The 26,148-nt window shown below is 35.6% G+C and overlaps 1 protein-coding gene across 1 annotated transcript in view; it reads right to left on the bottom strand.

The window, feature by feature from the left end:
* FSIP2 (fibrous sheath interacting protein 2) overlaps window positions 1-26,148 on the bottom strand; it is an 87,955-nt gene that overhangs the window by 389 nt on the left and 61,418 nt on the right. Inside the window, exons 17-22 of the mRNA XM_074363208.1 lie at window positions 16,042-25,523; window positions 13,153-13,650; window positions 12,028-12,128; window positions 8,485-8,531; window positions 5,312-5,355; window positions 2,061-2,130 (exon numbers count right to left, since the gene is read on the bottom strand). Of these exons, the coding sequence (XP_074219309.1) occupies window positions 2,061-2,130; window positions 5,312-5,355; window positions 8,485-8,531; window positions 12,028-12,128; window positions 13,153-13,650; window positions 16,042-25,523 (10,242 nt within the window). The remainder of the gene's footprint in view (window positions 1-2,060; window positions 2,131-5,311; window positions 5,356-8,484; window positions 8,532-12,027; window positions 12,129-13,152; window positions 13,651-16,041; window positions 25,524-26,148) is intronic.

Below are 26,148 nucleotides of genomic sequence, written 5' to 3'. Positions count from 1 at the left end.
TATGAACCTTGGTGAGGTCAGACCCCTTGCTTAAAGGCACAGGAGTAGAAAGTGGCCAAGCTGAGACAGAGTCCTGCTTCCTGGCTCTCGTTGCTATACCTGCTGCGCTCTGCTACTTCTCCAGCCCGCTGTGCGAAGATTACCTTTCTTTTCCTAGCAGAAAACATTCTGAAAAAGCTTGATGAGCTAAACTCGTTTCGGAAAGTAAATGTCAGCTCTATATAGTGAGGGTGTCTTGTTTCAGAGTGCTCAATTGAAAACAGAAGTGCAATTAAAACTGTTATAACTTCTCACCACTTTGGATAAATTTTCAACTGACTAACTTCAAGTGATTTTTTGGTCATATGAGAGGAGACTGTGTAGATAATAAGAGTTTCCATTTGGAGTCTTTTTTTTTTTCTATACCACTTCTCCCGGGCATGGGCTCTTAGAGCATATCATATTATAATTTAACAAAATGAGCATTTTACGTGTAAAGACAGAAGTGAACACACATGTACTTTTCTAAAACTTTATGACAGGATGTGATAGGACATGAAAACACACATGATAGTAAAAGCCCATATTAATTCCAGTACAGGCCAAAGTTCCTGACTGTACCTCTTCCAGTTACCTAGATTTGTCTTTTCTAGCAAGGTAACCTTCTATGGTTAAAGCTAACATAGCCAACAGCAAATTTAAAGCTAAGAAAGCCAGAAGCATAAAGAACAAAAAAAATATACGTTTAGGTTTCTTACTGTGCTATTAATTTTTAAATGACCTAAAGTTAAAAAGGAAAACCAAAATCTGCAGCAGATAAGACAAAAGCATGGATGAAAGAGAAAGATGTATTTTCTGAAAAAGCAAGAATGAAAAATTTACTAACAAGATTGAGGCATTGTTACAGGGCTTCTGAAATTCTCAGTGGAGAGGTAAGAGTTAATGTTCTGAAAACCTGGTAGTCTTGTTTAAAATGCAGATTCCTGGACACCATTTCTCCGAGATGCTAAATTAGCCAGTCTAGAGAGAGCCCAAGAAGCTTCACTGTTAAAAGGTATCCTGAGTGGTTCGAGTGCAGAGCAGCTCCTGGAAACACAGTGAAGACACTGCCCAAATCCACATTCACTATTAGATGACTGGTAGGTGGCTGGTGTCCCAGGTTAATAGCATCATCACCAGAGAGAATAGTGAACCCTTTATCAGTTAATTGTTCTCTTCACAGCAAAACTATAAGCTATCTTTGGTCATTACCCAGTGAGGACCTAATTCTGGGATGCAACAGCAACTATGTGGAACCACAATGTAGAGGGTAGAAAGAATGTAGGCTCAAAGTCAGAAGACGTGTTTTTGAGCCCTTAAAGCTCTCCATTTGTTGACTGCATAACCTCAGACAGTTATTTGCCTCCATTTTCTCTTGTAAGTCAGGGCTCTAAGACTTGCAGAGGGAGTATAATATGGTGTAGAAGACATGAACAAGTTTTGATCCATACAGCTTCGCACAGAAGTTTTGAATTACTTGATAAAACTTGAAGTCAGGAATTTTCACATAAAATTTCCATCTCCAGTTTCTTTTGAAAAATGCTAAGACCTGAATGAGAAGGGGGGATGGTAATAATCCAGCATGCCAGTGATTGGACCTGAGTAGCAGCTCCCTTTTTTAGATGGGACATGCCATCTCCAGTGGACCACAGACCCCTGATCAAACTACCGCTCTTGTTTATGTTACCTGCCTAGCTGCTGTGAACATCTGAGTGGGTGAACTATGGTCTTGTTGAATGAGCTCAGGCTTTAAAATCGGGCAGATCTGTAATCTGAATCCCAGCTCTGCAGTTTACTAGCTTGGGGTGACCTTGAGTTAACCTACTATTGTTCTCTCTTCAGTAAAATGAAGATAGCTGATACCTAATCAATGTCACTTCATTATCTATTACTCCTTTGGTTTAAGAACTGCATAACAAACTGCAAATGGAACACACACACACACATGTATATCTCGATCAATCTCATTAGTAATAGGTGTCAATACTGCAAGGGAATAACCACTCATTCAGGAGTAATGTTAAAAAGAGTATAATTTGTACCTGAAATGACTTCTTTTGAGGGATTCGCACTGCCAAGAACATTCTTGTTTCCTTCAAATAAGCTGATAAACTGCCAAGACAAAGCAAAGCATTGACTCAGTGCTTTGTTGGATACTATACACTGGAGACACCTAGAAATCCTCAAGAGATGTAGTACAGTCATTACAGCATTTCATGTGAATAATACCTGTCTACTGCAGTCCCAAAGTATTATTCTCTGAGACAGAGACTCATAATTTTTGCCAATTAGCATGCCTAGGATTGACTCTTATTGTAAATACGGGCCTTAGTTACCAAATGATGACCAAAGACTCAGGCATCTTAAGTGACAAAAAGTGTCAGCTCTGTCTCTGCCCCTCTTGGATGAACTGGAGCGAATAATAATTTATAAGTTACTTTCTGATAATAGAGGTAAGAGAAGGAAAATGGATGTTTACTATGTAACTTCAATTTCCTTTTATGGAAATCTTAGCCATTTTGGACTCTGGAGAAATAAAGTGACTACGTGGACCGAGGGCAGGGAACATGGCTCAGGTACTGGCTTTACTCTGTAGGCCTTTATATCTTTGAATGCAAAAGCAGCAATTTTCCCAGAGAGGCATAAAACAGCCTGGGACAGGCAGCTGGACTTCATTGGAGCCATTCTGCAGTGCTAGTAATTTAAAAAGAAAGTTAAAAAGTCAATGAAGTAAAGCTAAATACATGCAATGTAAAATGTACTGCATGTAGATTATGCAGAAGCCACCAGATATTAATATGAGTTTTACAATAGTTCTTTTAAGAGGACTTGAGGCTGTTTGTGTATTGACATCATTTGAACAGGACATCTGAAAAATAAAACAGAGCACAGACTATCTAAAGAACTTATTTTCATCACTGGCTGCACAATAGAGTTATCTGTGGAAAAATTTTTTTAAAACATGTGAATCCCTTGGCCCCACACCACCACAGGAATTGAAATTCCTTAGGATGGAGCAGATATTGATATTAAAAAAAAATACCCACATGACTCTAATGTGTGAGAATTAGAGTTGTTAATCTCTATATTCAGGGAGCTGATGCTGCCATGTGTCTGAGATGAGTAAATATACTTAAATTCTGCTGAGAGCTGCTAGCTTTCCATTAGATTCAGGAGTATTTGTTGTTATTTTGTGGAACCTTGTTAAAATCACTACTTTTTAAGGTTTTTGTCTGAAAATTTCAAAATCTTGGCTATGTTGGAGTTGGCATCTCTTGTCCTTCCCTTAAAAGTTGTAGACATTGTTGAGTAATACTGGATTATGTCCTGAGCATTTTAAACAATTTATATGATTCTAAGAACTGTTAAAATCCTCTGTGCAGAGGGTTGTATTTTTTAAGTAGGTAATTAACCCATCAAGGTTCAGATCACACATCCAACCCTGCCTTCGATGGCAATAGTTCCAATGTAAATTCAGTTTTCAAAGTCTTGGCAGTAACTTTTTAGGATCCCATGTGTGTACCACTATTAAGACTACATAGTTCAAGCTGTCATAGCTTTTTGTCTGTAGAACTTCAGGTCAGTTCCATGCATGCACAGCTCAGGAGAGACTTTATAAACCGTTTGGAGGGAATCCTTTTTTATATCCCTCCTCTCTTTGACTTCTTTTAGACTCTCACCAGCAGTCCTCTTTTTTGGTCCTATGTCTAAAATGCTGTGGCTCTAGCCTTCCTACTCGCTGTCTCACACATCCCATGACTGCATCCACACCCAGGGTAAATCAACAAGAGAAAGCAGAGAAAAAGTAGCAGGTTTTCCCATAATGTCCTTCAGGTTACTGGAGACTTTTTCCTAATTCCTCTGGTCAGAGAGAAGGCTTTTCTCTCAGTTTTAAGTGCCTCACAGCCTCTGCTTCCACTGTGCAGCTTCATAGCTGAGACTTATCTTGAGGCAGGGGGAAGTGGGGGGAAATGAGGTAAAAAGTGGGCTTCCCTACTTCCCATTCCATAGGAGCTCCTTCCTAATTCTGCAAATGAGCAATGGTTTCTCTTGGAGCTTTCTTATTTTGTCCATTCCCTCTTTGTAATTACAGGATTTGAACTGCCCTGGGTCTAAGCTAGGAGGGGTGTGTGTATGTGTGTGTGTGTGTGTAGGGGGGAACCCAGGAAACTCATAATGGTACTGTGTTTTGAGTTTTAGTTTCTTTCCGCAAACTCCTGCTATTACTTACTTTTCAGAATCTTCAGTAGTTGTCTGAAGTTTTTAGTTTTAGTCAGTGAGCGATACAGGTGGAATGCTTACTCCACCTCAGTCAGAACTGGACTGAGTAACAACATTAACCATAGTTTTACCATGGAAAAGGCAGCAAGTGAGGAAAAGGACAAAAGGCACAAGGGTCCAGATTAGTTAGCAATTCATCTTGGCATGAGCAATGGCCTGTCATCAGGTCCTCAGACTAGAGATTTATTGTTTCCCCTTTAGTGCCATATGATTTTACTTGGAAAATATGGCCAAAGTAAAGGCTGAGGCTGTCAAATAGATGTTTATATTAAAAAATGAAGATTAGGTTGAGTAAAGAACTAATCCAGCATCTTTAGAGATCTGACAGAAGATATCTTAAGTATGAGTAGTAAGGTTTGGTTCTGAAAATTATTCTGGTAATGAGAAGGGACTGAATAATTGATGGATTGCTTAAAGATGGTAAGAAATTGAGCCACAAAACAAACAACAGAAGAGGATCTGGAGCTTGAGTGCTCATTGGAAAGTTTCTAAAAAGGATAGGAAAGAGGACACTTCCAGAGTTTATACTGGAGAGTCGCTTGGCCTTTTGGAAACCTGCCTTTAGACAGTCCTTAGGAATACAGAGACATGGAATCAGCACTCATTTCTTGCAAGCCACTCTCTTCCATTTTGAAGCTTCTATTTCCCCCATGCCTCCACCAAGTCCCTCACTTGGGTCTGCCTGCCCTAGGCAGGGTTTTCTCCAGAGATTGCAGTAACAGAGTTAAGGAATGGAACTGTATGTAGGTGCTAGGGAGGAACAGAGGCTTATCCTGTACACTTAAACAAGGAATGATAACTTAACCGTAAGCTGAGAATTTTGCTTAATGGATTTCTTGGGTACCATGAGCAAGTCTCAGCCAGGAGGAGAGATCTGAGCATAAGGAAACTACTGGGAATGCTTCCAGATGTCTCTCAAATAGGACCACACAGTCCCTAATTTGACCTTGAAAACGGCTGTATTCAGCTGGACTACAGGTATACTAATTAGAGGCTACTGAAAATTATTTACCTTAACACTGTTTGAATACTCTGGCCTTTGTTCCTGAGAATGTTCTGTGGAGGGGAGAAAAAAATTAAAAAACATTTTTTCTGAGGGATGAATAGTGTTGACACAAACCTGATACTATTTTACATCAAAAAGTCATAGAATTCAGGGAGATAGAAGAAATTATTATTATTATTATTAATTATTATTATTATTATTATTATTATTATTATTATTTATTGTATAGACAGGGTGAACAAACCTGAAATAGGTGGGAGCCCTAGAATTCTGGGGCGCCTTAGCCCTTCTTGTAGGAAATTTGAAAGATGAAGTGTGATGAGTAAGAAAGGCAGATTCTGCAACGTAACAGCTCTACGTCTATGTGTGACCACTCAGTCTCTAGGAGCCTATTTATTTACATGTCAAATGAGACACTACCCTATAGGGGATTCCTGAGGGCCTTTCTAGCTCTAACACTCTTTGATTCCACACAGCTAATCAAAAGCAGATAATTGGAACAAAGAGGAAGATGGCTAATCTTATGAAATTCTTTGGGTGAGAATCAGGAAAATTTTGAGGCAATATCAAAAGGAAATCTGGTGGAGTTGCTGCTGCAGAACTAAAAGTTGCCTGAATTTCAAAGGAGGTCAATACACCAGTAAAAGAAAGTCAACTTAAGGAGGTAGAAATGATACTGTGAGATAAGCTTCTCAAAGACCCACCACTAGGAAGGCAGCTAACACGCTAGGGAGTCAGAAAACCTGAGTCTGAGCCTTCGCCTCACTACTTAGAGCTGGGCAAGTATTAGCAAATGGACTCTAACTATTCTCTGACTATTTCCTCATACACATAATGTGAGTGAGACTCTCTTCCTGCCTGTCTCACAGGAGGACCATGAGATATCTTATACGTAAAGACTATGCATCTTATGGACATGCACTCATCAAGATCAACACAAGCTGTAGGTTCTGGGGAAAAAAAAAGTAGCAGCAAAACCGCAGTTAAGTCATGTGGGAAGAGCTGATTATTTGAGTTATCTGACAAACTTGGTAAAATTTCTAATGTCTGACTCTGTATCATACATAATTGAACTGATTTTTGCTTTTAAATGATGAAGGACATTTGGGTTTACTACCAGGGCTATCATTCCAAACATCAGTTTTTATGTTTCTAGTTTACATGGCTATCAGCTTTCCAGGATACACTAGGAAATTTGTTTTGATGAAGAGTCACAGAAAAATTCCTGATGGTTCAGGATCTGAGATACTCAGATTTAAGTTATTGGAGATTTTATTCTATATTCTATGTATTTATTCTATATTCTATGTAAAATTATAAACAAAAATTAAGAATGTGTATGTTTAACCCTGACCTTGTCATTGAACTCCAGACTTAAATATCCTATTGCTTATGTGACACCTCAACTTAAATATCTAATGGGTACCTCGATCTTAACATAACCAAAATAGAATTCTTGTGCATCCCCCTCAATTATTCCCATAGTCTTTCCTATTTTACTAACTGCCTCCTCCTACTATATGCCTATTTTAGGCTCTTGGGAATACAGCTGTGCTCTTCACAGATCTTACATTCTAGAGGGATATAGTGAAAAAACAATTAAAATATACAGTAATAACTGCTAGGGAGAAAAACAGCAAAGAAGTGGAATATGTAATGCCATCGTGAGAAAGGTTAAAATTTCAAAGAGGGTGGTCAAGGAAGACCTACTGAGAAGGTGAAAACCGAGCACAGATCTGAAGGTGAAGAGTGAGCCATGTCGACAGAGGGACAGGAGCACTACATGATGATCAGCAAGTACAAAGATGCTAAATGCCTGGAATGTTTAAGGAACAGCAGGGTCAGTGAGGCTAGAACAGAGTGAGCCAGAAAGAGAAACAGAGGAGGAGGTTAAAGAAGCTGTAGGGGCTTAGGGTGATGTCCAGATGATGTAGAGTTTTGCAGGACATTGAAGTTTCTTTGGGCTTTTGTCCCAGATGAGATGGGAAAGACTTGTATCTGGAAATAACTTGTTTATGTCTTGCCTTTGATGCTGTGCCTCAAGTTACAAATAAAAATTCTGTGAGCTCAAAGTCTTTGTCTTGTTCACACATGGGATTTTATGTGCTAAGGAAAATCTCTGACTGAATAAATGATTGAATTGGACAGCTGCAATATTTCTAAAAGATATAGTAATTAAGCTTGATCATTACAACAATTTTGGAAAAAAACGAAACACTGAATTCAGGGTCAGGAGATTTGGGATTCAGACTGGGCTCTGGCTCTGACTCATAGTAACCCTGGACAAGTCACTTCCTCACCCCGAGCTTCAGTTTCTTCGTCCAAACAATGAGGGGAGTTATATTAATTGGTTTCTGACTCTAACAGCCTATGAGCCTATTACACAGGAATCATATCAGTGATTATTTTGATACCTTCTGGTTATGATGTGTTCATAGAATTCTGGCATATTTACTGTTATTCTATGAATCATCCTAATAAAAATGATTTCTACTTCCAAGTTGAGAGAATATGTTTCTTGTAACTCCTTGAGTGAGTGGTATGTTTAAAATACCCAGGGTAAACCTGTGGTTCAAATTTCAAGGCCACTTTATAGTAAAAATGACACTCTGCTTCTTGGAGATGCTATCATTGTCAGAACCATATTAATCATTCGAGGTTTCAACAGTAGAGAACCAAGCAATCCCCACACAAATGTTCTAAGCAGTCATTATTACTATTATGGATTTTGTAAAAAAGTGAGGTCCATACTAACCAGATTTTAATGTGAGCGAATAAATTTAGCCCATAAGCCTTTTTTTGGGTGCACTTTGATAGGGTTAAGCACAAAGGAAGGACAACCTCTCAAAGAAAATTTTAAATCCTAGTATCATGGGTTCTGGTTCAGCTAGAAACTGTCATATAATACATCCTGAGTTTGTGGATATTTCTCATAGGAGCATGATAAATACAAATTCATATTATTCCCACCATATTTTTTAACAAAGTCATTAATAAGGCAAACTAGTTGGCTTATTTCAACACCTGCGTGAAGTAGTACTGGATCATTTCCAAAAGTAGATAAGCTCATAGGGAAAAAAAAGATCAATTTCAGGTTTGAAAACTAAAAAAACTAATCAAAGCACTAGTGTCCTTTTGAATACTTTCTACTTTAAATCAAGAAAAATAATGAATCCAACCTTCCAGAATTTGAGTATTTGTATCTGGGGTACAATCTTCAGTCTCCCTAAAACAAAAGAAAAAGAACATTTCATTTTTTGTATATTTAACGAATGAAGAAATTACCAGTTAAGTAAAAGAACAATCTGTCAGTCATTCTTCACATGGAAGTAAACCTGGAGTAGTGTATCACTGAGTTTCCAAATTGAACGCAAATGATTTCTAAATTGACTTTTTCCCACTTTAAAAATTTTGGTTAAATATACGTAACATTTACCATCTTAACAATTTTTAAGTGTATAGTCCTATACTTAAGTACATTCACATTATTCTGCGACCATCACCACCATCTATCTCTAGAATTTTTTCATTTTCCCCAATTGAAATTTTATATCCATAAATACCAACACTGCATACCTCTCTTTCCATGTCCTTCTGCCTCTGCATCTTATATATGAGTGGAATCATGTAATATTTGTCCTTTTGTGACTGACTTATTCACTTATCAGAATGTTTTCAAGCTTATATGTAGCATGTCAGAATTTCCTTCCTTTTAAAAACTGAATAATATTCTCTTGAATGTATGTACTGTATTTTGTTTATCCATTCAGCCATCAATGTACTCCTCTGTACTTCCACGATTTGGCTATTGTGAACAATGCTGCTATGAATATGAGTGTACAAACACCTATTTGAATCCTTTTTCAGTTCTTTGTGGTGTAGACCCAGAAGTAGAATTGCTGTATCATATGATAACTCTATACTTAATTTTTTAAGAAACTGTCACAGTGTTCTGTAGTGAATGTACCATTTTAAATTCCTAGCAGTATTGTACAAGAGTTCCAATTTCTTCACATTCTTGCTAACACATTATTTTCTGAAATTTCTTTTTTGATAACAGCTATCCTAATGGGTGTGAAATAGCATTTTATTGTGGTTTTAATTTGCATTTTCCTAATGATTAGTGATGTTGAGGATCTTTTTATATGTTTATTGCCCATTTGTATATCCTATTTGGAGAAGTACCTATTCAAGTCCTTTGCTAGGACTTTTAAATTTTAATTTGGTTGCTTGGTTCTTTTGTTGTTGTTGAATTATAAGAGTTCCTTATATATTCTGGATAGTAATGCCTTATCAGATATATGACTTACAAACACTTCCTCCCATTCTATGTGTTGATTTTTCACCTTGTCTTTTGAAGCACTAAAGTTTTTAATTTTGGTAAAGTCCAGTTTATCTAATTTTTCTCCTATTGCTTGTGCTTTTAGTGTCATATCCAAGAAATTATTGTGAAGTCCAATGTCATGGGGCTTTCCCCCTATGTTTTATTGTAAGAGTTCTATAGTTTTATGTAGGTCTTTGATCCATTTTGTGTTAGTTTTTATATGCAATATAAGGTAATGGTCTAACTTTGTGTGTGTGTGTGTGTGTGTGTGTGTGTGTGTGTGTGTGTGTGTGTGTGTGTGTGGTTATCTAGTTCTCCCAACACCATTTGTTGAAAAGACTCTTTCTCCATTAAATGGTCTTGGTATGCTTATCAAAAATTATTTGACCATATATTAAGGATTTGTTTTTGGGCTCTATAGTCTATTCCAATGATCTAATGTCTGCCTTCAGTCAGCACCACACTCTTTGGATTACCATGGTTCTGTAGTAAGTTTTGAAATCAGGAAGTCCAACTTTGTTCTTCTTTTTAAAGACTGTTTTGGCTATTAGGAGTTCCTTGAGATACAATATAACTTTCAGAATGAATTTTTTATTTTTCTGCAAAAAAAAAAGTCATTTAATATTTTTTATAAGGATTGCTTTTAATCTGTAGATTTTGTAATCTGTAGACTTTGGAAAATATTAAAACCTTAACAATATTAAGTCTTCCAGTTCATGAACACAGAATATTTAATTTGTGTGTCCTTTAATCTCCGTTGGGTATGTTCTGTAGTTTTCGGTGTATAAATCTTTTGCCACTTGGTTAAGTTTATTCCTAAATATTTTATTCTGTTTGATACAGTGCAGATTGAATTTAATTTATTGTATTGCTCATTGTTAGTGTATAGAAATGTAACTTTTTTTCTGTTTTGATTTTGTATCCAACTTTGATGAATTCATTTATTCTAAAAGTTTTGTTTCTTTTTTGTATGGAATCTTCAGGGTTTTCTACATATAAGCTTATGTCATCTGTGAATAGAGATCATTTTACTTCTCTTCCTATTTATTTATTATTATTATTATATTTTTTTTTTACTTCTCTTCCAATTTAGATGCTTTTTATTTCTTGCCTAATTGCTCTGGCTAGGACTTCTAGTGCTATGCTGAATACAAGTGGTAAGAGTGGGACCCCTTGTCTTTTTCCTAATCTTAGAGGAAAACCCTTCAGGCTTTCACTCTAAGTACAATATTAGTTGTAGTTTTTCTATATATGGCTTTTATTATTTTGAGGTAATTTCCTCCTGTTCTTAGTTTGTTAAGTGTTATTATCATGAAAAGTTGAATTTTGTCAAATTTTTTTTCTGCATCAATTTAGATAAGAGTATTTTCTTCCCCTTAGTCCTGTTAATGTGTTATATTACATTGCCTGATTTTCATATGTTGAACTTTCCTTGTACTCTTGGGATAAATCCCCCTTAGTCAGCGTGTATAATCTTTTTAATATGCTATTGAATTCTGTTTACTAGTATTTTATTGAATATTTTTGTATCAGTAATTTTAGGAGTATTGAAGAGAGGCAATGATGGGCCAGGAACAGATGTCCCATAATAATGTCAATGTCAGTGTCAAAAAGAAACAATTCCATAATGTTGTATTAAAAAAAAGAAAAAAAATTGTAACCAGGTAGATTTTTCTCCTTATACCCATTGCCTCTCCCACAATAGAAATTTTACCTCTTCTAGGTTATGAATGTTCTTTTAAAATTAATAATTTCAGGCAAATTCTAACTGTTCTAGATATAGTTATTCATTAGATCTCAAGTCTACAATGTGTTTGCTCTTTCTGTCCTCTATAAATGCCACACAGTCCAGACTTTGCTCCTATAGTCGTCCAAACTTGACTGTCTCTTCCTCATGTAAATGCTGTTCATCTTTACAGTCCCACATGAAACTCCATTGCCTTATAGATTTCATCTCTGGATGCTCCAACTTGCACTGCTCCCTCTCATCTTTGGATTCTTTGTACAGGCAGTTATACACACTGGACCATTTATCTACTTAAGAGAGTTGAGCAGGATCCCTTTGGGCTGATAGGCAGTGGCTCAAAATAGTATCTACACTATCTTCTAGATTAAGAAAAACAAAAACCAAAACCAAAACATATGAGCAAATTCTTGAGGCAAGACATTGCTATTCTAGGAAGAATGCAGAGGCCAAGTAACTAGAAATGAGGGATCAGGAGAGGTCTTAGGGGTGTCCACAGTGGGGAGCCGAGGGAGGGAAGAGTAGGAAGGAATGAGGGAAGGCCTAGGGCTGAATATTTGCCCAATTAATAGTTTTACCAGGGACCCCGCTCTTCCCATAAGCATTACTTTCATCTCAGATTTCTATTTTTAATATTGCTTTAATTTCATGTACCCGGCATATGAAATCAGATCTTCTTGGTTGTATGAAGATGAACTCATAATTCTGTGTATGAAGTAATGTGTTGGCTCAGTAATGGTTTTTTTTTCTTCTTTCTGGAAAAGTGCAAACCAAGAATTACAGGAAGTAGGGTCTGATACGAACTTTCTCACCTAATTGGCATATTCTGCCCTTTAATCTACACTATAATGAGAAAAAGTTTCAAAGATTACTATAAAAATGGATTAACCTTATAATTCTAATTAAAATATATCTTTCCAAAATAATTCTTTAGAAATGGCTAGTGAAGATGATCTATATTATAATACTGGAGTTTGAATAAACTTTGAAGATAAACCTAGCACAAAGTCTGAAGGATACAGTTTTCCATTTCTGGACTTTACACATAATTTAATGATATAGTGAAAAAGAGGAAACAGAGAAGAAGCTTGTCTGGTCACCAAAATATAAACGGGCTGGAATATATTTTTAAAAATAGATGTAAGTACTTAGCTTTCGTTTCTTTTTTAAAAAACACATTTTATTTTAATTTTTAAAATTTTTAAACATTTTTAAAGGTTACTTTCCATTTACAGTCACTACAAAATATTGGCTGTATTTCTCAGGTTGTACAATACATCCTTGAGCGTATTCTCCACCCCTGTATTGGCTCCTCCCTGACTCTCCCTACTTGTTAACTACTAATTTGGTCTCTGTATCACTTGTAATTACTAGTCTGCTTGGTTTTTTTAATATCCACTAGTTTGTTATATTTTTTAGATTCCACATATAAATGATATCATACAGTATTTGTCTTCCTCTATGTGGCTTATTTCACTTAGCATAATGCCCTCCAAGTCCAAGGACACTACATAATGAAGAAGCTTCCACTTTCTGTTCTTGGACTTCTAACTAATCTAGGTCTCTTTCCATTTGTCTGCTTTCCCTCAGTTGAGTTTTACAGCTTCATCTGTTAGTTATTTCTCTCATACTGTAAATGTTACCAGGCTTAGGAAGAGACTGTCTGGAACCATTTTAGTGTTTTTCTGCCCAATTAAGCTACACTCTTGGGCAGAATTTCTGAAGATCTCTCATCTTTCTATAGGTATCTGGTCATTGACAGTTATATTTCTCACTCACCTTCCTCTGTGGTCTTTCCTCCCAAACAGAATCTGCTTCAATCAACGTTCTTGAACAGGTGGTCATGTCAAGCTTAGCAAGAGCTCTTTTAACTTGTACTTCCTTAGGTTCTATTACATGATTTGAAGTTGCTTCAGTATTTTCAGCATTTGCACTGGATGTGGGCTGACAACATTTGCTTAGTGAAAAAAATTTTTTCAGGCTGCTTGTGCTTCGTGTTGGTTTGGGAGAAACACCTTTGCTTTCTACTGGCTTCCTGGCTTCTTTCACTTGATCCTCAAATTGTTCTAAGGATTCTTCTTGTACAATCTCTTTTAAAACAACTTCATCTTCATCAGACGTTAGTCCCTCTTCTATGCTACTTCCTGAAATTTCTTGATCAATATCATGAGCTACTAACCGAATGATAAGTTCTTTTTTGTTCCGAACATCTTTTAAAAGCTCCACCTTGGTGATATCAGGCTTTCTTATATTCTGAAATGAATTTCTGCAAACAACCTGAAATTGAGGGTACAATGAATATCAAAAACAAATGCCTCAATCACTTCTCCTGTGGTTCTACTGTAATATAGCTAGCTATTTTAGTATGATTTCTAGCTTCAGTGTAAAAGTAGTATCTTCAGATGCCACTTTTATATTAGCAATATTTAAAAAAAAAGAAATGAAAATCATGTATTTTACCAAAATTCTACCATGTATTATACCAAAACTATGTATTGGTATCTATCAGTTCTTTTACTTTCAGGCATTATTTTATTAATCTACCATAATTTATTCCAGAGCGTAAAATTTACATTTTATTTTGTTTTTCATTTACTTTGAAAGTTTTGTGACAGAAGTAGACATGATAATATGTTTTCCTAAAATTGTAAGTAGCAAAACCTAAATATACATATCTTTGACAAAAAAGCAAGGTATTATCTGATCTTGACTTTTAAAAATGATGAGTAACCAACATTTGAAGGTCTCTGACTCTTTAATCCCTATCCTTCCACTCCTGATCCTTTGGACATATTTTCCAAAAGAATTTTCAAAACACAAATCTTCATTTTCTTCTCACCTCCCTAGTCAAATCTCATTTTCCATCTACAGTGTCCAAAGACAGAGTAAAAACAAAAGACAGTTATAATTAAATAACAGAACTTCCCCATTTCAGTAGCAGCTGATGATGCCACCGAACCTCCAAATTGATTTAATAATCTTAGATTTCAATGTTCCTTTATAACATTGTAATCTATTTTTCACATATTGGTGCTCTATAAGAGTATCTGCTGTGGAAACAAAATATAGAAACAACCTCCTTAAGGAGTTTTTTGATTTTCTGTGTTAGTAGAGAACTGGTGGTTTAGAAAATCCAAAATCATTTTATGTGGTTTTGGAATTTGTTACTATATATGGTTATAATATGTATATACCTAGTGTGTTGGGAATTTATGATATTTCAAAACAGAAAATGAATTCCCGAGGTGGAGCCAATAAGTGTCTAGGTTCTCTGATCTAATCTACTGTTCTTTAGTCTAGTCTCTGTCCCTGTTCTGGAGGTTGACAGCATTGGTACCCAGATTGGTACAAATCATATGTCTTAACAGAGTTCTCTAGGTCTGTTTCTTTGTGTTTTATTTTTAGGTGAGATTTTCTTCCCCTTAGGAGGATAGAGGTAATTATTTTGGTTTAAATATTCTCTTCCTGTTTTCTGTGGTCTATCAATAACTAGAGAACTGGTAACTAAAGGTTTATTATTTGTGACAGACAATTCTATAGATAATTAAAAACTAATTTTGACTAACGTTATTCTATAGTCTGTTCAAACAAATTGTACTCCTAAGGGGTTACTTATATATGCACGAAGATACCAAATAATATGCTAATACAATGACAGGAATCCATATGGAGGCGGAAATTTTAGAGCTTGAAAGGACTATCATCTGGCCCAAAAAATTTAGGGCAAGTAGTATGTCAGTCTATAAAAATCTCAATATTTGGGTATGAAAACATAATGCACCAATTAACATATTTAACAGCCCTGGAATCTAGTTCAATGTGTTGCAGGACAGTGCTGAAGAAAATTTAAAGTTTATGCTCCAAGGAGAATAGTTCTGTAAGAATTTGCTCATTGCTCAGGCCACAGATTCTATCCCTAAACTCACTCAGTTCTCTTATGAGTGAATACCATCAATTAGTACCAAGGGGCTTTGATAAAAATCAAAATGTGCAGTGAATCAGTGTAACTGTATTGGGCAGACCATCCCATTGTCCTCAGGGGTGTAGTTTTGTAACAAGGACATTGTTTTGGCGTTTTAAGGTCTCAATTAGTTTAATATATTCGGGGCTTGAGTGTGGAGCTTCAGGGCGAGCTGGGGTCTATAGCAAGAAGAAACATGCTCATAACTATGCAGCATTAAAACAGCTAGGTCTAGAACATGGACAGAAGCAGAGACTTGGTGCTTCTTGAGAGTGTACAGTAACTTGAGGAAAGCTAATATAATTAAAGTGAAATAATAAGAAACAACTAATCTGAGAGTTTGTAGTCTAATGTTTGTTGATGAATGTTGCTAACAAGAGAGTAGCATTGCTGCTGTACAGACAGCATCTTGAGAAATCTATTTTAGTTTTCTAATTTCAGTCAGCCTGATTTTACTCTTAAGGGTGTCTGTATCTCCATTAATTTTTTTAAGCCAGTTTACTTTTTTTTTTAATTGATTGTCTTAGGAAAATTAGCCTGAGACCTTTAGAGTGTGCCACATCTAACTATACAGATGGACTGGTGGACCCAGTTTTCCTACTGGGCTGGGAGTAACAACAAAAAAATACATTCTCATCTACCTACTTGAGGAAGAGAACCAGAGAACAACCATGTCTTACTTTGTTCTGCTATTGTTTTGCACTTACCTCAAAGGGTTTTATATCTAGTCGTCCTGTCTTGCTCAGTGAGGTACGTCTTTCTCTCTTTAACTCTCCTACAGCAGACATTTCCGATGAGTAGTAACTTCTTCCACTTATTGATGCTCTTCTTAGTTCTGCTATGCTGTGTCCAGTTTTTTTTAAACATTCCATCTTAAGTTTCTCAAGAGGTTGAGTCTTTACAGAAATTACTGCTAAGTGTTCTGAGATAATGTTTGGATCTATTTTGATTGGTTTATCCCCAACATATGGAACTATTTTAATTGGAGAGTCCTCTACAACTGAATTTTCATCTGACTTTCCTTTATCTATGTCAGGGATCATTTCAACAGCATGCTCTTGTGCCTTTTGAACAATTCTATCAATGTCTAGATCTTCATAGATACTAACACTTGAATTCTGTGGACTACCTACATCTAAGGGAAAATTTGAAACTCCATTAATAATTAAACTAGCCACTTTTTTAGGGAAAACTCTGTTTGCATTTTTAATATCATAATAAAGTTCTTTATGGGTTCCAGATTGTTGTAGTATATTACTATAAATCGAATCAATAACCTGAGAAATCATTTCTATACTTTTCGTATTTAAAAAGCGTTCTTCAGGATCAGCGGCAATAAGACTAATATTACTTTTGGAAATTTCAGCTGTCACAGATTTTGTCAGTTGAGATGCAATTTTATTTAATTCAGGCTTTGATAAGTTTTTCGCATCTTTGCTTGAGGCACTTGGCAACCTTACTATTTTAGCCAAGAACAAAGCCAATGCTTCCTCTAAAAACATGGCATCTAACAAAGAACCTTTCTTGGATGAAGATTTTTCCTGGGACCTAAATTCATCAACAATTTTGACCACTTTTTCCATAATTTTTACAGCTTCCAGAACTAATTCTGAATTTGACAATTCTTCCTCTACTTGAGGTTGAAATTCAGAATTGGAAATTTCTTTCACCATTAAGAAACCTATTATATCAGAGAGGACATTACTCTTACCCATTAAATCTTTAAGTATAGACATGTGTGAGCCAGAGTGTTTTAAAACACTGGTATAAACAGAATTAACTACTGTTTCAATAGTTTTGTTGTCAGCTAAAGGTACAGCAGGCAAGTCCTTTGCTGGTGGTAAAACTTTAATCTTACTTTTCGAGATGAATTCTTGCATTGAATTTAATATTTTTGAGGTTATTTTTTGCATTTCAGTTTCTAGAGATTTGGGTTTTTCCTTATCCACTTTTGGAAACATAGTTAAAAGCTTTGATAAAAATTTTACAGCAATTTCTTCTATTATGTTGTAAGGCAGTATATGAGCATGTGATGGTTGAGGCTGGGGAGCATCAGCAGTTTCAATAACATCCTTAAGAATATTTTCAACAACACTGTCAACTTCTGCACACTGATATGGGGTGAGCTCTCCAGAAAAGTAGTTCTGCAGCTGATTGCCAGCCACTTCTCGTAGAATTAAGTCAACTACAGTTTCTGAAAGAATTCTACATCCACTGGCTACACAATTTTGTATAATCTCTTGTGATCCAAACTGAGACAAGAGATTATCATATAGTGACTGAACCACTAACTGAATAATTTCATCATCATTGGGATGTAAGGATTCTACATACTGAATAATCGTATCTTCGTCTTTGGAGATCTCTGCTGTAACTGTACTTAATAACTTCATTTGAAGGAAATCTAGTTCTGCAGACCAGTTGCCCTCAGATGCTTCTGCTTTGGTATTGGATACTGTTGAGAAAATTTTAGATAAAAGAGCAGAAATCACATTCTCTAAAAATTCATGAGGCAGCATGATGGTATATGGCGATGATGTTTGACATTCTTTGCTGGCCATTTGAGCCACCTTTTGGATCTTTTTAACAATATCCTTAGTTTCCAGAGGCAAACATGATGAGGCTGGTACTTCATCACACAGTATCAAATTAAGCTTATGTTGAAAAATTTCAGTTATCACTGCACTAGTTAGTCTTCTTGCTAAATCCCCTGTATTACTCTTTATATTCTTACAAATGGAGCCGTGAGATGTATATTCTTTCAAAATATTGCATACAGAGGAATGAACAACTTTGCTGACCAATGTTTCATCAATTGCAGAAATTTTATCTAGGAAAGGTATCTTATTTGAAGAGGGTTTTTCAGTTACTTTATGCATATGTGGCATTTCATCCACAGTTGTTTTTTTAATGTTGGATGATGCTTCACCTATACTTGATTCTTTATGCCTGGGTGGTTCTTTAGAACTTGATGACACAGGTGGAAAAAACTGGTTTTCTTTATTGGGCCTAAATACCTTAATTTGAGCATCTGAAAACTCCTTTAGCAGTGAATCAATAAGTTTCATAGCTGTGTCATAGAGTTCAGCTTGATTTTCATCATCACTTACGCTTTGACATGTATCATATGTTTGTGTTTCTGTTGAGGAGGAAAAGATCAATTTGTTAACCATTTCAGTGATTACATCTTCTAAAAATTTAGCAGGAAAAATTCCAGGTTTACTTTTTGGTGGGTACCGAGGACTGTCTAGTTTACTAGGCTCATTTTTAATCTCCTTAACTTCCACTTTATCTCTTTCTCTTTTTTGCCCCCTTTCTTTCTCTTTGTCCCTCTCTTTTTCTCTTTCTCTTGTTCTCTCTCTCTCTGTTTCTTCCTTCTCTTTGGCAGAGAGATTTTTGATAATTGAAACAGGCTGTGTAACATCCTTGCCAACCTCTTGAATTACAGGCAATTCTGTATGACCTGGAGGACTTTGGAGTTTTGAATAATCTGCTGATTCTTGAGAATGATATATTTCTAAGATATTTTCATAAATATTTCCAATGACATTTTGAACACTTTCATAATCTGAGTACTGTCCCTCATTTGTATTTATTTGAACTGGAGTGTCCTTTCTCTCCTCATTGTTTGCCTCTTGGGTCACTTTCAAAGTTTTCTCTGTTGTGATCCCTGTATTTCTCACTTTGGATGTCAAAGGAGGTAACTGAAAGGGCTTGTCTTCTTTTTTGAATGGATTTTCTCTTGTTTTATCATTCTTCTTTTCATGGTTTATTTCAACATATGATCCAGGTATTTTCTTTTCACATTCTGTATCATTAGTAGCTACTAGAAATTGTGTGTGTATCTCTTTACCTTGCCTCTCCTTATCTTTTGAAGCTGATATGCTCTTCTCAATTTCATTATCTTTATATGTTACACAGGAGCCAGATTTGAGAGTATCTCTACATTTCACATTAGTAGTTAGAGAAGTAACTACTGATACATCAGATTTTTGAACTGAAATTCCCATTTTATTTTCATTCACTTTCTTTTTATTTGCCACACCCACAGCTGACCCTGATACCAGGCTATCCATATTGCTTTTCATAATTCTAGTTACAGAAGTAACTACTGAATCTTGGATGTCACCTTTTTTCATTGATGTCTCCTTAGTTTTGAAACTTTTTTTTTTACTCATTGTACCTCTATCTATTCCCAAAGTATCCAACACATTTTTCTGGTCTGAGGTTAGAGAAGTGGGTTTGTATGAGTGTTCTGGTAAAGTAAGTTCGTTCCCTTTTAAACATCTATTTATTGGTGCAGAGGTTTTCTGTGGAAGGTGTTGAACCCTTTGGGTAATGTTATCTGGATTTAGAAATGAAAAGAAGGTGGAAGACCAGTCTCCTGAAAAAAGTGGTTGAATTTTGAACACAGAGATTGCCTTCTGGGCTAAAGCAGCAACCATTTCTATAACAATGTTATTTTTTTCATCTTTCTGAATATCATTAGATCCATACTTTGCTATGAACTGATCATACACAAAATTGGATATATTGTCAACTGTCTCTTTATCAATTGGTGGAAAAGAAAATATTTCTTCAGCTTTTGGTAGAACTTTAATTTCACTTTTTCTAAATTCTCCTATCAGAGACTTTGCAAATTTTATAGCCAAGCTCACAATGTCTGGCTCTGGCGTTTCTGTTCTCTTAGAATCTTCAGCAGTACTTGGAAGAGAATAAAACTTGCAAACAAGGTCAACAATTACATCTTCCAAAAATGTAGCTGAATATAAAGAAGACTGTCTCTTTTCTTTACCAGTTTTACTAAGTACAGAGACATGGTCATAATTAGTTAAGTTACTAAAAGATGATTCTTCACCATGTAAAAATGGCTGCAGGTGATGATCCATGATTTCCTTCATGATGAAACCAGCTATTTTACTGAGGAATAAGCCCCCTTTTTTGTCTGCATCTTTCTCAACTTCAGCTTGAAATTCAGATTTTTTCAAAATATTACTGCATATAGAGTCAACCAAATTCTCAACCACTTCTGACTGCATACTTTCTGCATTCTCTTCTGCTGTGGCAAGATAGATCTCATGTTCAGAAATTTCTCTGATAATCTCATCAGTCAGTTTTGATGCTGCATCTACAAACTCATAATCTGGTGAAACCTCTTCCTCTTTCATTTCACTTTCACTGTAAGTTGAAGGGAAGATATGCACTAGAAGCTTATAAATAATATCTTCTAAAAGAGAACGAGGCAGGACAGTAATGCATGATGGCAAGGCATGACTGTCCCTCATGATGACACTGAGCACATTTCTGATGATGTTATCAGCTTGAGGGGAAGAATATGAAGAAGACACTAATTGTCCTGAAACTAATGACTGCATCTGATAATCATAAATTTCTTCCAACAGCAAATTATATATTTTTCTTCCAAAACAAACAGTGTCACGTTGTATAGCCCTATATATTTGAATCAGAGACTTATATTCATCTAGTATTTTTTCATAAATTAGGTTGACTGTTTTATGAACCATTTCTTTATAGCCTTCTGAAAAAAAAATACCATCATCACAGTTATCTGCAACTAAAATCTCTGATGTGCTGAACTCCAGAACAATTGATTTTACTAATGTTGTAACAATGCCAGTAATTTTGGCTTTTACAGCTTCTGGGTTTTCAGCAGCCAAGACATTATGTGAGAATGCGTAAAGGAGTTTACATAAAAGTTCAGAAATTACTTCCTCCAAAAAGACAGCTGAGTTCACAATGGAAGACAATTCTTGTTGTTTAGGATCTGCTGCTTTCTGTTTATATTTCTGATCATCTGCAGCTGAAAGCAGAGATTTATCTCTAGATAAAAATGACTGAAGATGATGGTTAAAGATTTCTTTTATTATAAAACTTGCTATTTTTGAAACAGGCATATTACTTATACCTTTTTTATCTTTTGTAAGAGACTGGTATATATTTGTATATGAAAGATCAGCATAAATGGAATCAACCATAGACTGGATATCTTTTTCTGAAATCATACTTTGCTTTTCATTTCCATGCTTAATAATACATACTGCATGTTTTGAAATTATTGACATGATTTCATTTATCAGCTTTATGACTGTATCACTTAATTCTGATTGAGAAATATCTGGGTGTTCTGCACTGTAGGCCAATGGACTCATCTGAGATATAAGCTGAGACACAATTTTTTCCAAATGAGTATGTGATAACATAGTAGTATATATTGTTGAAGCCTGTCTTTGGAGTCTGGATTTAGTAATGTCACACTGAACTTTCTTTATCAAAACATCAGTACTAAGTTTGGAGTGTGACCTAAATGGAAGCTTTTCTATAAGATTTGGATGAATTTGGAAATCAAAAGTTTCAGCCAGGATGACTTTAGTTATCCTTGCAGCCAATGTGTCATTTAGAAAATCTTTATCAGGCATTATTTCCATTTCATATTCTTGCAAAACTTGGCTGTACACCCTGTCAATAATGTTTTTGACTGTATCTCTCTCCACTGGAGGCAACCATATTCTTTCCTCAGCATTCTCTAAAATGCTAACTTGGGCCTTTGAGAATTCCTCTGTTATCAAATGTGTGAGTTTTTCAACTTTATAAAACAGTTCACTTTCTGAATCTTTTACTGATTTTGTTTGTACAATGCCTAACACCCTGTGGAATATTTTGCTTAAAACCCCAGAAACTACATCTTCCAAAAAAGTTGAGGAATAAACACTGGCATAAAACCATTGCCTTCTCTCATTGCCAAAATATGTGTATGATGAAGGTAATGACTTTCTGTCCACAAATGGCTGAAGATGCTGTTGACAGATATGTTTAATGATAAAACCTGCTATTCTATCAATAAGAACATCATCACTACTTGTGATATTTTGCTCAAGTGATGCCTGAGATTCAGAGTTTTGTGAAATATTTTTGAATACTGACTCAACGAGATGCTGAACATCATCTTCTGAATAAACAAACTTGGTTTCTTCTTCATCTTTTGAAAATCGAATTTGATATTGGGAAACTTTCATCCTAATATCACTGATTATCTCTGAAGCAATTTCACTGAAATTAACTCTTGATCTGTCTTTTGGCATTTCTCTGTCTGGAACAATGCTGGATGCAGAAGGAAAGATTCTAAATAATAGTACTCTGATCATGTCTTCTAAAAACGTGTATGGCAGCAAGGTGTTATACGGAGATAAACTCTGACTTGGGTTGGTAGATTTACTGATGTTACTAAGAACGTCTTGAATGATATTCTCAGCTGTTGAAATAGAGTATGAAGAAGATGACAGGTCCCCAGAGAACAGTGGATGAAGAAGGTAATCTGAAATAGCTGCTACAACTAGGTTAGTAATTTTTTCCACAAAAACATCACTGACTTCAGGCTTTTTATCAACCCCGGGGTCTAGTCCGTGCTGTTTTAAAACATTTCTATAAACGGAAGTGACGAGTTCATCCACAACATCTGTATGCACTGAAGGGTAACACTTTCCTTTGTCATCATACAAAAGGTGAACTTCAGCTTTGTCAAAATGGTTATTTATTGAATTTACTATTTTTTGGGTCATGTTTCCCAACTCAATTTCAGTGTTGAACTGTGGACTGAAAATCTTTGATAAAAGTCTGGCAACAATTTCCCTTACAAAGGTCTCAGGGTAAATACCCAAGGGTGATGGTGTCTGGGGTCTGTGTGACTCTATGACTTCACTGAGAACCTGTTTAACCATATTTGATATTGCATCGGATGGAGTCTTTGGACGAGGTAAACCTTCTCCACACAAAAAAGGTTGAAGATGATTTTCAATAATCTCCTGGATAATAAAGCTGGCAATTCGGTCAACCATAATCGGGCTTCGACTGATTATACTTCTCTGTACTGAAACAAGAGAGTCGGATGTTTGCACAATATTACTATAAACAGAATCCACCATCTTCTGGAGGTTTTTTCCAGTACATAGAAATTGATTATCATATATAGTGAACCAAATTTTATGTTTTGAAATGGCAGATATAACCTTATTTATTATGCAGGTAGACATTTCATTAAAATCTGAACTCATTAAATATTTTTTTCCCAAAGAGGAAGCCTTACTGGGTGGAGGAATGAGCTGAGATAAAAGTCTTCTGATGATATCTTCTACAAATGATTGTGATAACATGGTGCTATAGCCTGTTGAAGACCTGCATTGGGAAGTAAATTCTCTCAGGTTATTTTGAAGTTTCTGTAATATAACTTCAGCTCTGAGAGGGTAATATGAAGTATGTGAGAGCTTTCCCCTGAAGCAAGATGGGAGTTGGTAGTCTAAAATCTCTAATAATATGCTGTTAGTTATTTGTTCTGCTGTTGAAATACTGTCACATGCCAGATTACCACCACAGGTCACTTTCAATTCATATTGCTGTAAAACATCATAATAAACTGAGTCAACAATCCTACTAACAGTTTCTTTATGAACTGGTGGAAAACACAACCTTTCTTCAGAATTCCGTAAAACAGTGACTCCTGCATTATTGAACTCATTTACCACACTGTTGACAAATAATGCATTCAACTCATTGAGCTGGGCCTCAGAAATGTTTTCATTTTTGACCCACAGTGAAGTTGAGAGATTAAAAAACAGTTCTGAAATTATTTCCTCCAAAAAAGTGGCTGAATAAACACCTGTATTCATATCTCCTGGATAAAGCTTATTATGGGTGGCTATTGTATCCATATCCTTTGTTCCCTGTCTTTTAAAAGGTGACACATTAGAGGGAGTTACTGAGTATTTCTTGCCAAACGGTGCTTGTATTCTGGAGCTAACTATACTGGGATTATTCAGGGATGCTGTCAAAGCATTGCCGTAACTCATGAGTCCTAAAGAGTCTTGACCTTGTCCTAATCCTGTTAATTCTGGTCTTTTTGCTTTTAAGGAACTAGACTGTATTTCTCTTGTTCTATGCTTCAAATGCTTGTTTTCAAAAGGTGGACTCTGAGGGAGTTGTACACTGTGACATAGCTTGTCCATCAGTGATTTAACCAACCTGTGGGAAATAATAGTAAGCATAGAATCTGATGACAATAAATCTTGATCCATTTCTGCCATATTTTCCAAAATGTCCAACACATAATCTCCTTGAAATTGTTCACAGTCCATCACTCCCTTACAATAATCAAATTCTTCATCTTCTACACTTTGAAGTATTTTGAAAAGTTGACATTCTCCTGCTATTTCTTCAGAAAAAGGGCTATTATCAAGAAAGACAGAGTTTGTGCATTTCTCCAAAAGTGTTCTAATAAGTTTCTCACATACAATATTGAGGAGAAAAACTGATTTGGGGGTAAGCCCTAAGTTATTTCCAAGTATACTATTTTTTTGCCAGTCATTTGATGATGAGAAAAATGTTTTTGCTTTTTTATCACAATCCATAGCCTCACCTGGGTGTTCATCTGGTAAAAATAAATCCAAAACAATATTAAAAACTTTGTTGACTACTTCTTTGGATTCATGAGTTTTTAGGCTATGAGCCAGACTATCTAATTTATATGCCAGATAATTTAATTTATTTTTTTGAATGAGATGATCAGTTTGGTGAATAGATGATTCCTGTTCTCTGGAAGCTTTCCGTCTTTGCATGGTATTTTTTTGGTCACAAATGGGCACATGATTGCTTCTAAGCATGCGGAATGGTATATTTCTTCCACTGTTTTCAAGGTGATGATTTAACCCTATTTCCTTGGACAATATATGAATCACTCCCATTAAGAGATCCTGAAAGAGATCATCAAAATCTGCAGAAGCTACTCCTGGGCAGTAAATGTACTTCGTTTTTAATGAAAACATTTGCTGTGCAATGTCAGCCTTTATGAAGTTACTATTTGAAAGGATTTCAGTAATGGTTTCAGAAATACTTAAAGCAAGTTCACCGATAGAAATTGACCTACTCTCAGACACTTGAGAATCAATTGAAATAATCATCTTAAATGTTGCATTTTGTCTTTCCCATGCTTTCTCTTTTTCTCGGCCATCTTTGGTACTATCAGAAATGCTTGAAATTAAATGGCAAATAACAGACTCAGTGAGATGTTCACAAAATTGATAAAGCGAAGAATCACTGTATATGCTTCTTAGAGGCTGTTTTGATTCATATTTTTTCCTTGACAATGTGGAAACAATAGACACTTTCTCCTCACTGGAAACTTAAAAAAGAAAATATTACCATTTTAGCATGCGTTAAGGGAAATATGGAAAATTCAATATACTGGTCATTGTTTACATATGAATTTCACCTTTGGAACACCTCATTGGGAAAAAAAAAAAGGAAAACCTAGTCAAGAAAGATACTGGGTTTTCTTCAAGTAGTTATTTCCCACCTATGGGGCCTTAATTTTAGCCATAAAGTTGAGAAAATACTGAAAAATTAAAATCTCTAAGTCACAAGCTGATACCTGTCTTGTTTACATGGTTAAAGTGCTCTAAGATGTTGGGAATCCTGGCACAGAGAAATCATTTCCAAGATTGGTGTTACATGTTAGCATGTCTGCAGTGATCTCTACAGACCTCATCTAGTTATTTAAAAAATGTATTTAGTCAAAACATTTGATGTTGTGTATTACTTTTAGAAAGCTAAAGAGTCGTGTTGCAATAACAATTTGAAATAAACATGTCCTCACTCCACAAAGGTTAGGGATAAATTGTAGTGTCTGTAGTAGTTTATTCCCTGGGTTAGTTTGTATTAAAGATGATGGGCCAACCCAGCCAGGCACAGGACTCTATTCTTTCTTCTATTCAACAGACTATCACAAATTACATACCTACTTGGGA

The sequence above is a fragment of the Camelus bactrianus genome, chromosome 5 (genome assembly GCF_048773025.1).
Source record: "Camelus bactrianus isolate YW-2024 breed Bactrian camel chromosome 5, ASM4877302v1, whole genome shotgun sequence".
In the NCBI taxonomy this organism is placed as follows: Eukaryota; Metazoa; Chordata; class Mammalia; order Artiodactyla; family Camelidae; genus Camelus; species Camelus bactrianus.
This window is presented reverse-complemented; position numbering and strand designations above follow the sequence as displayed.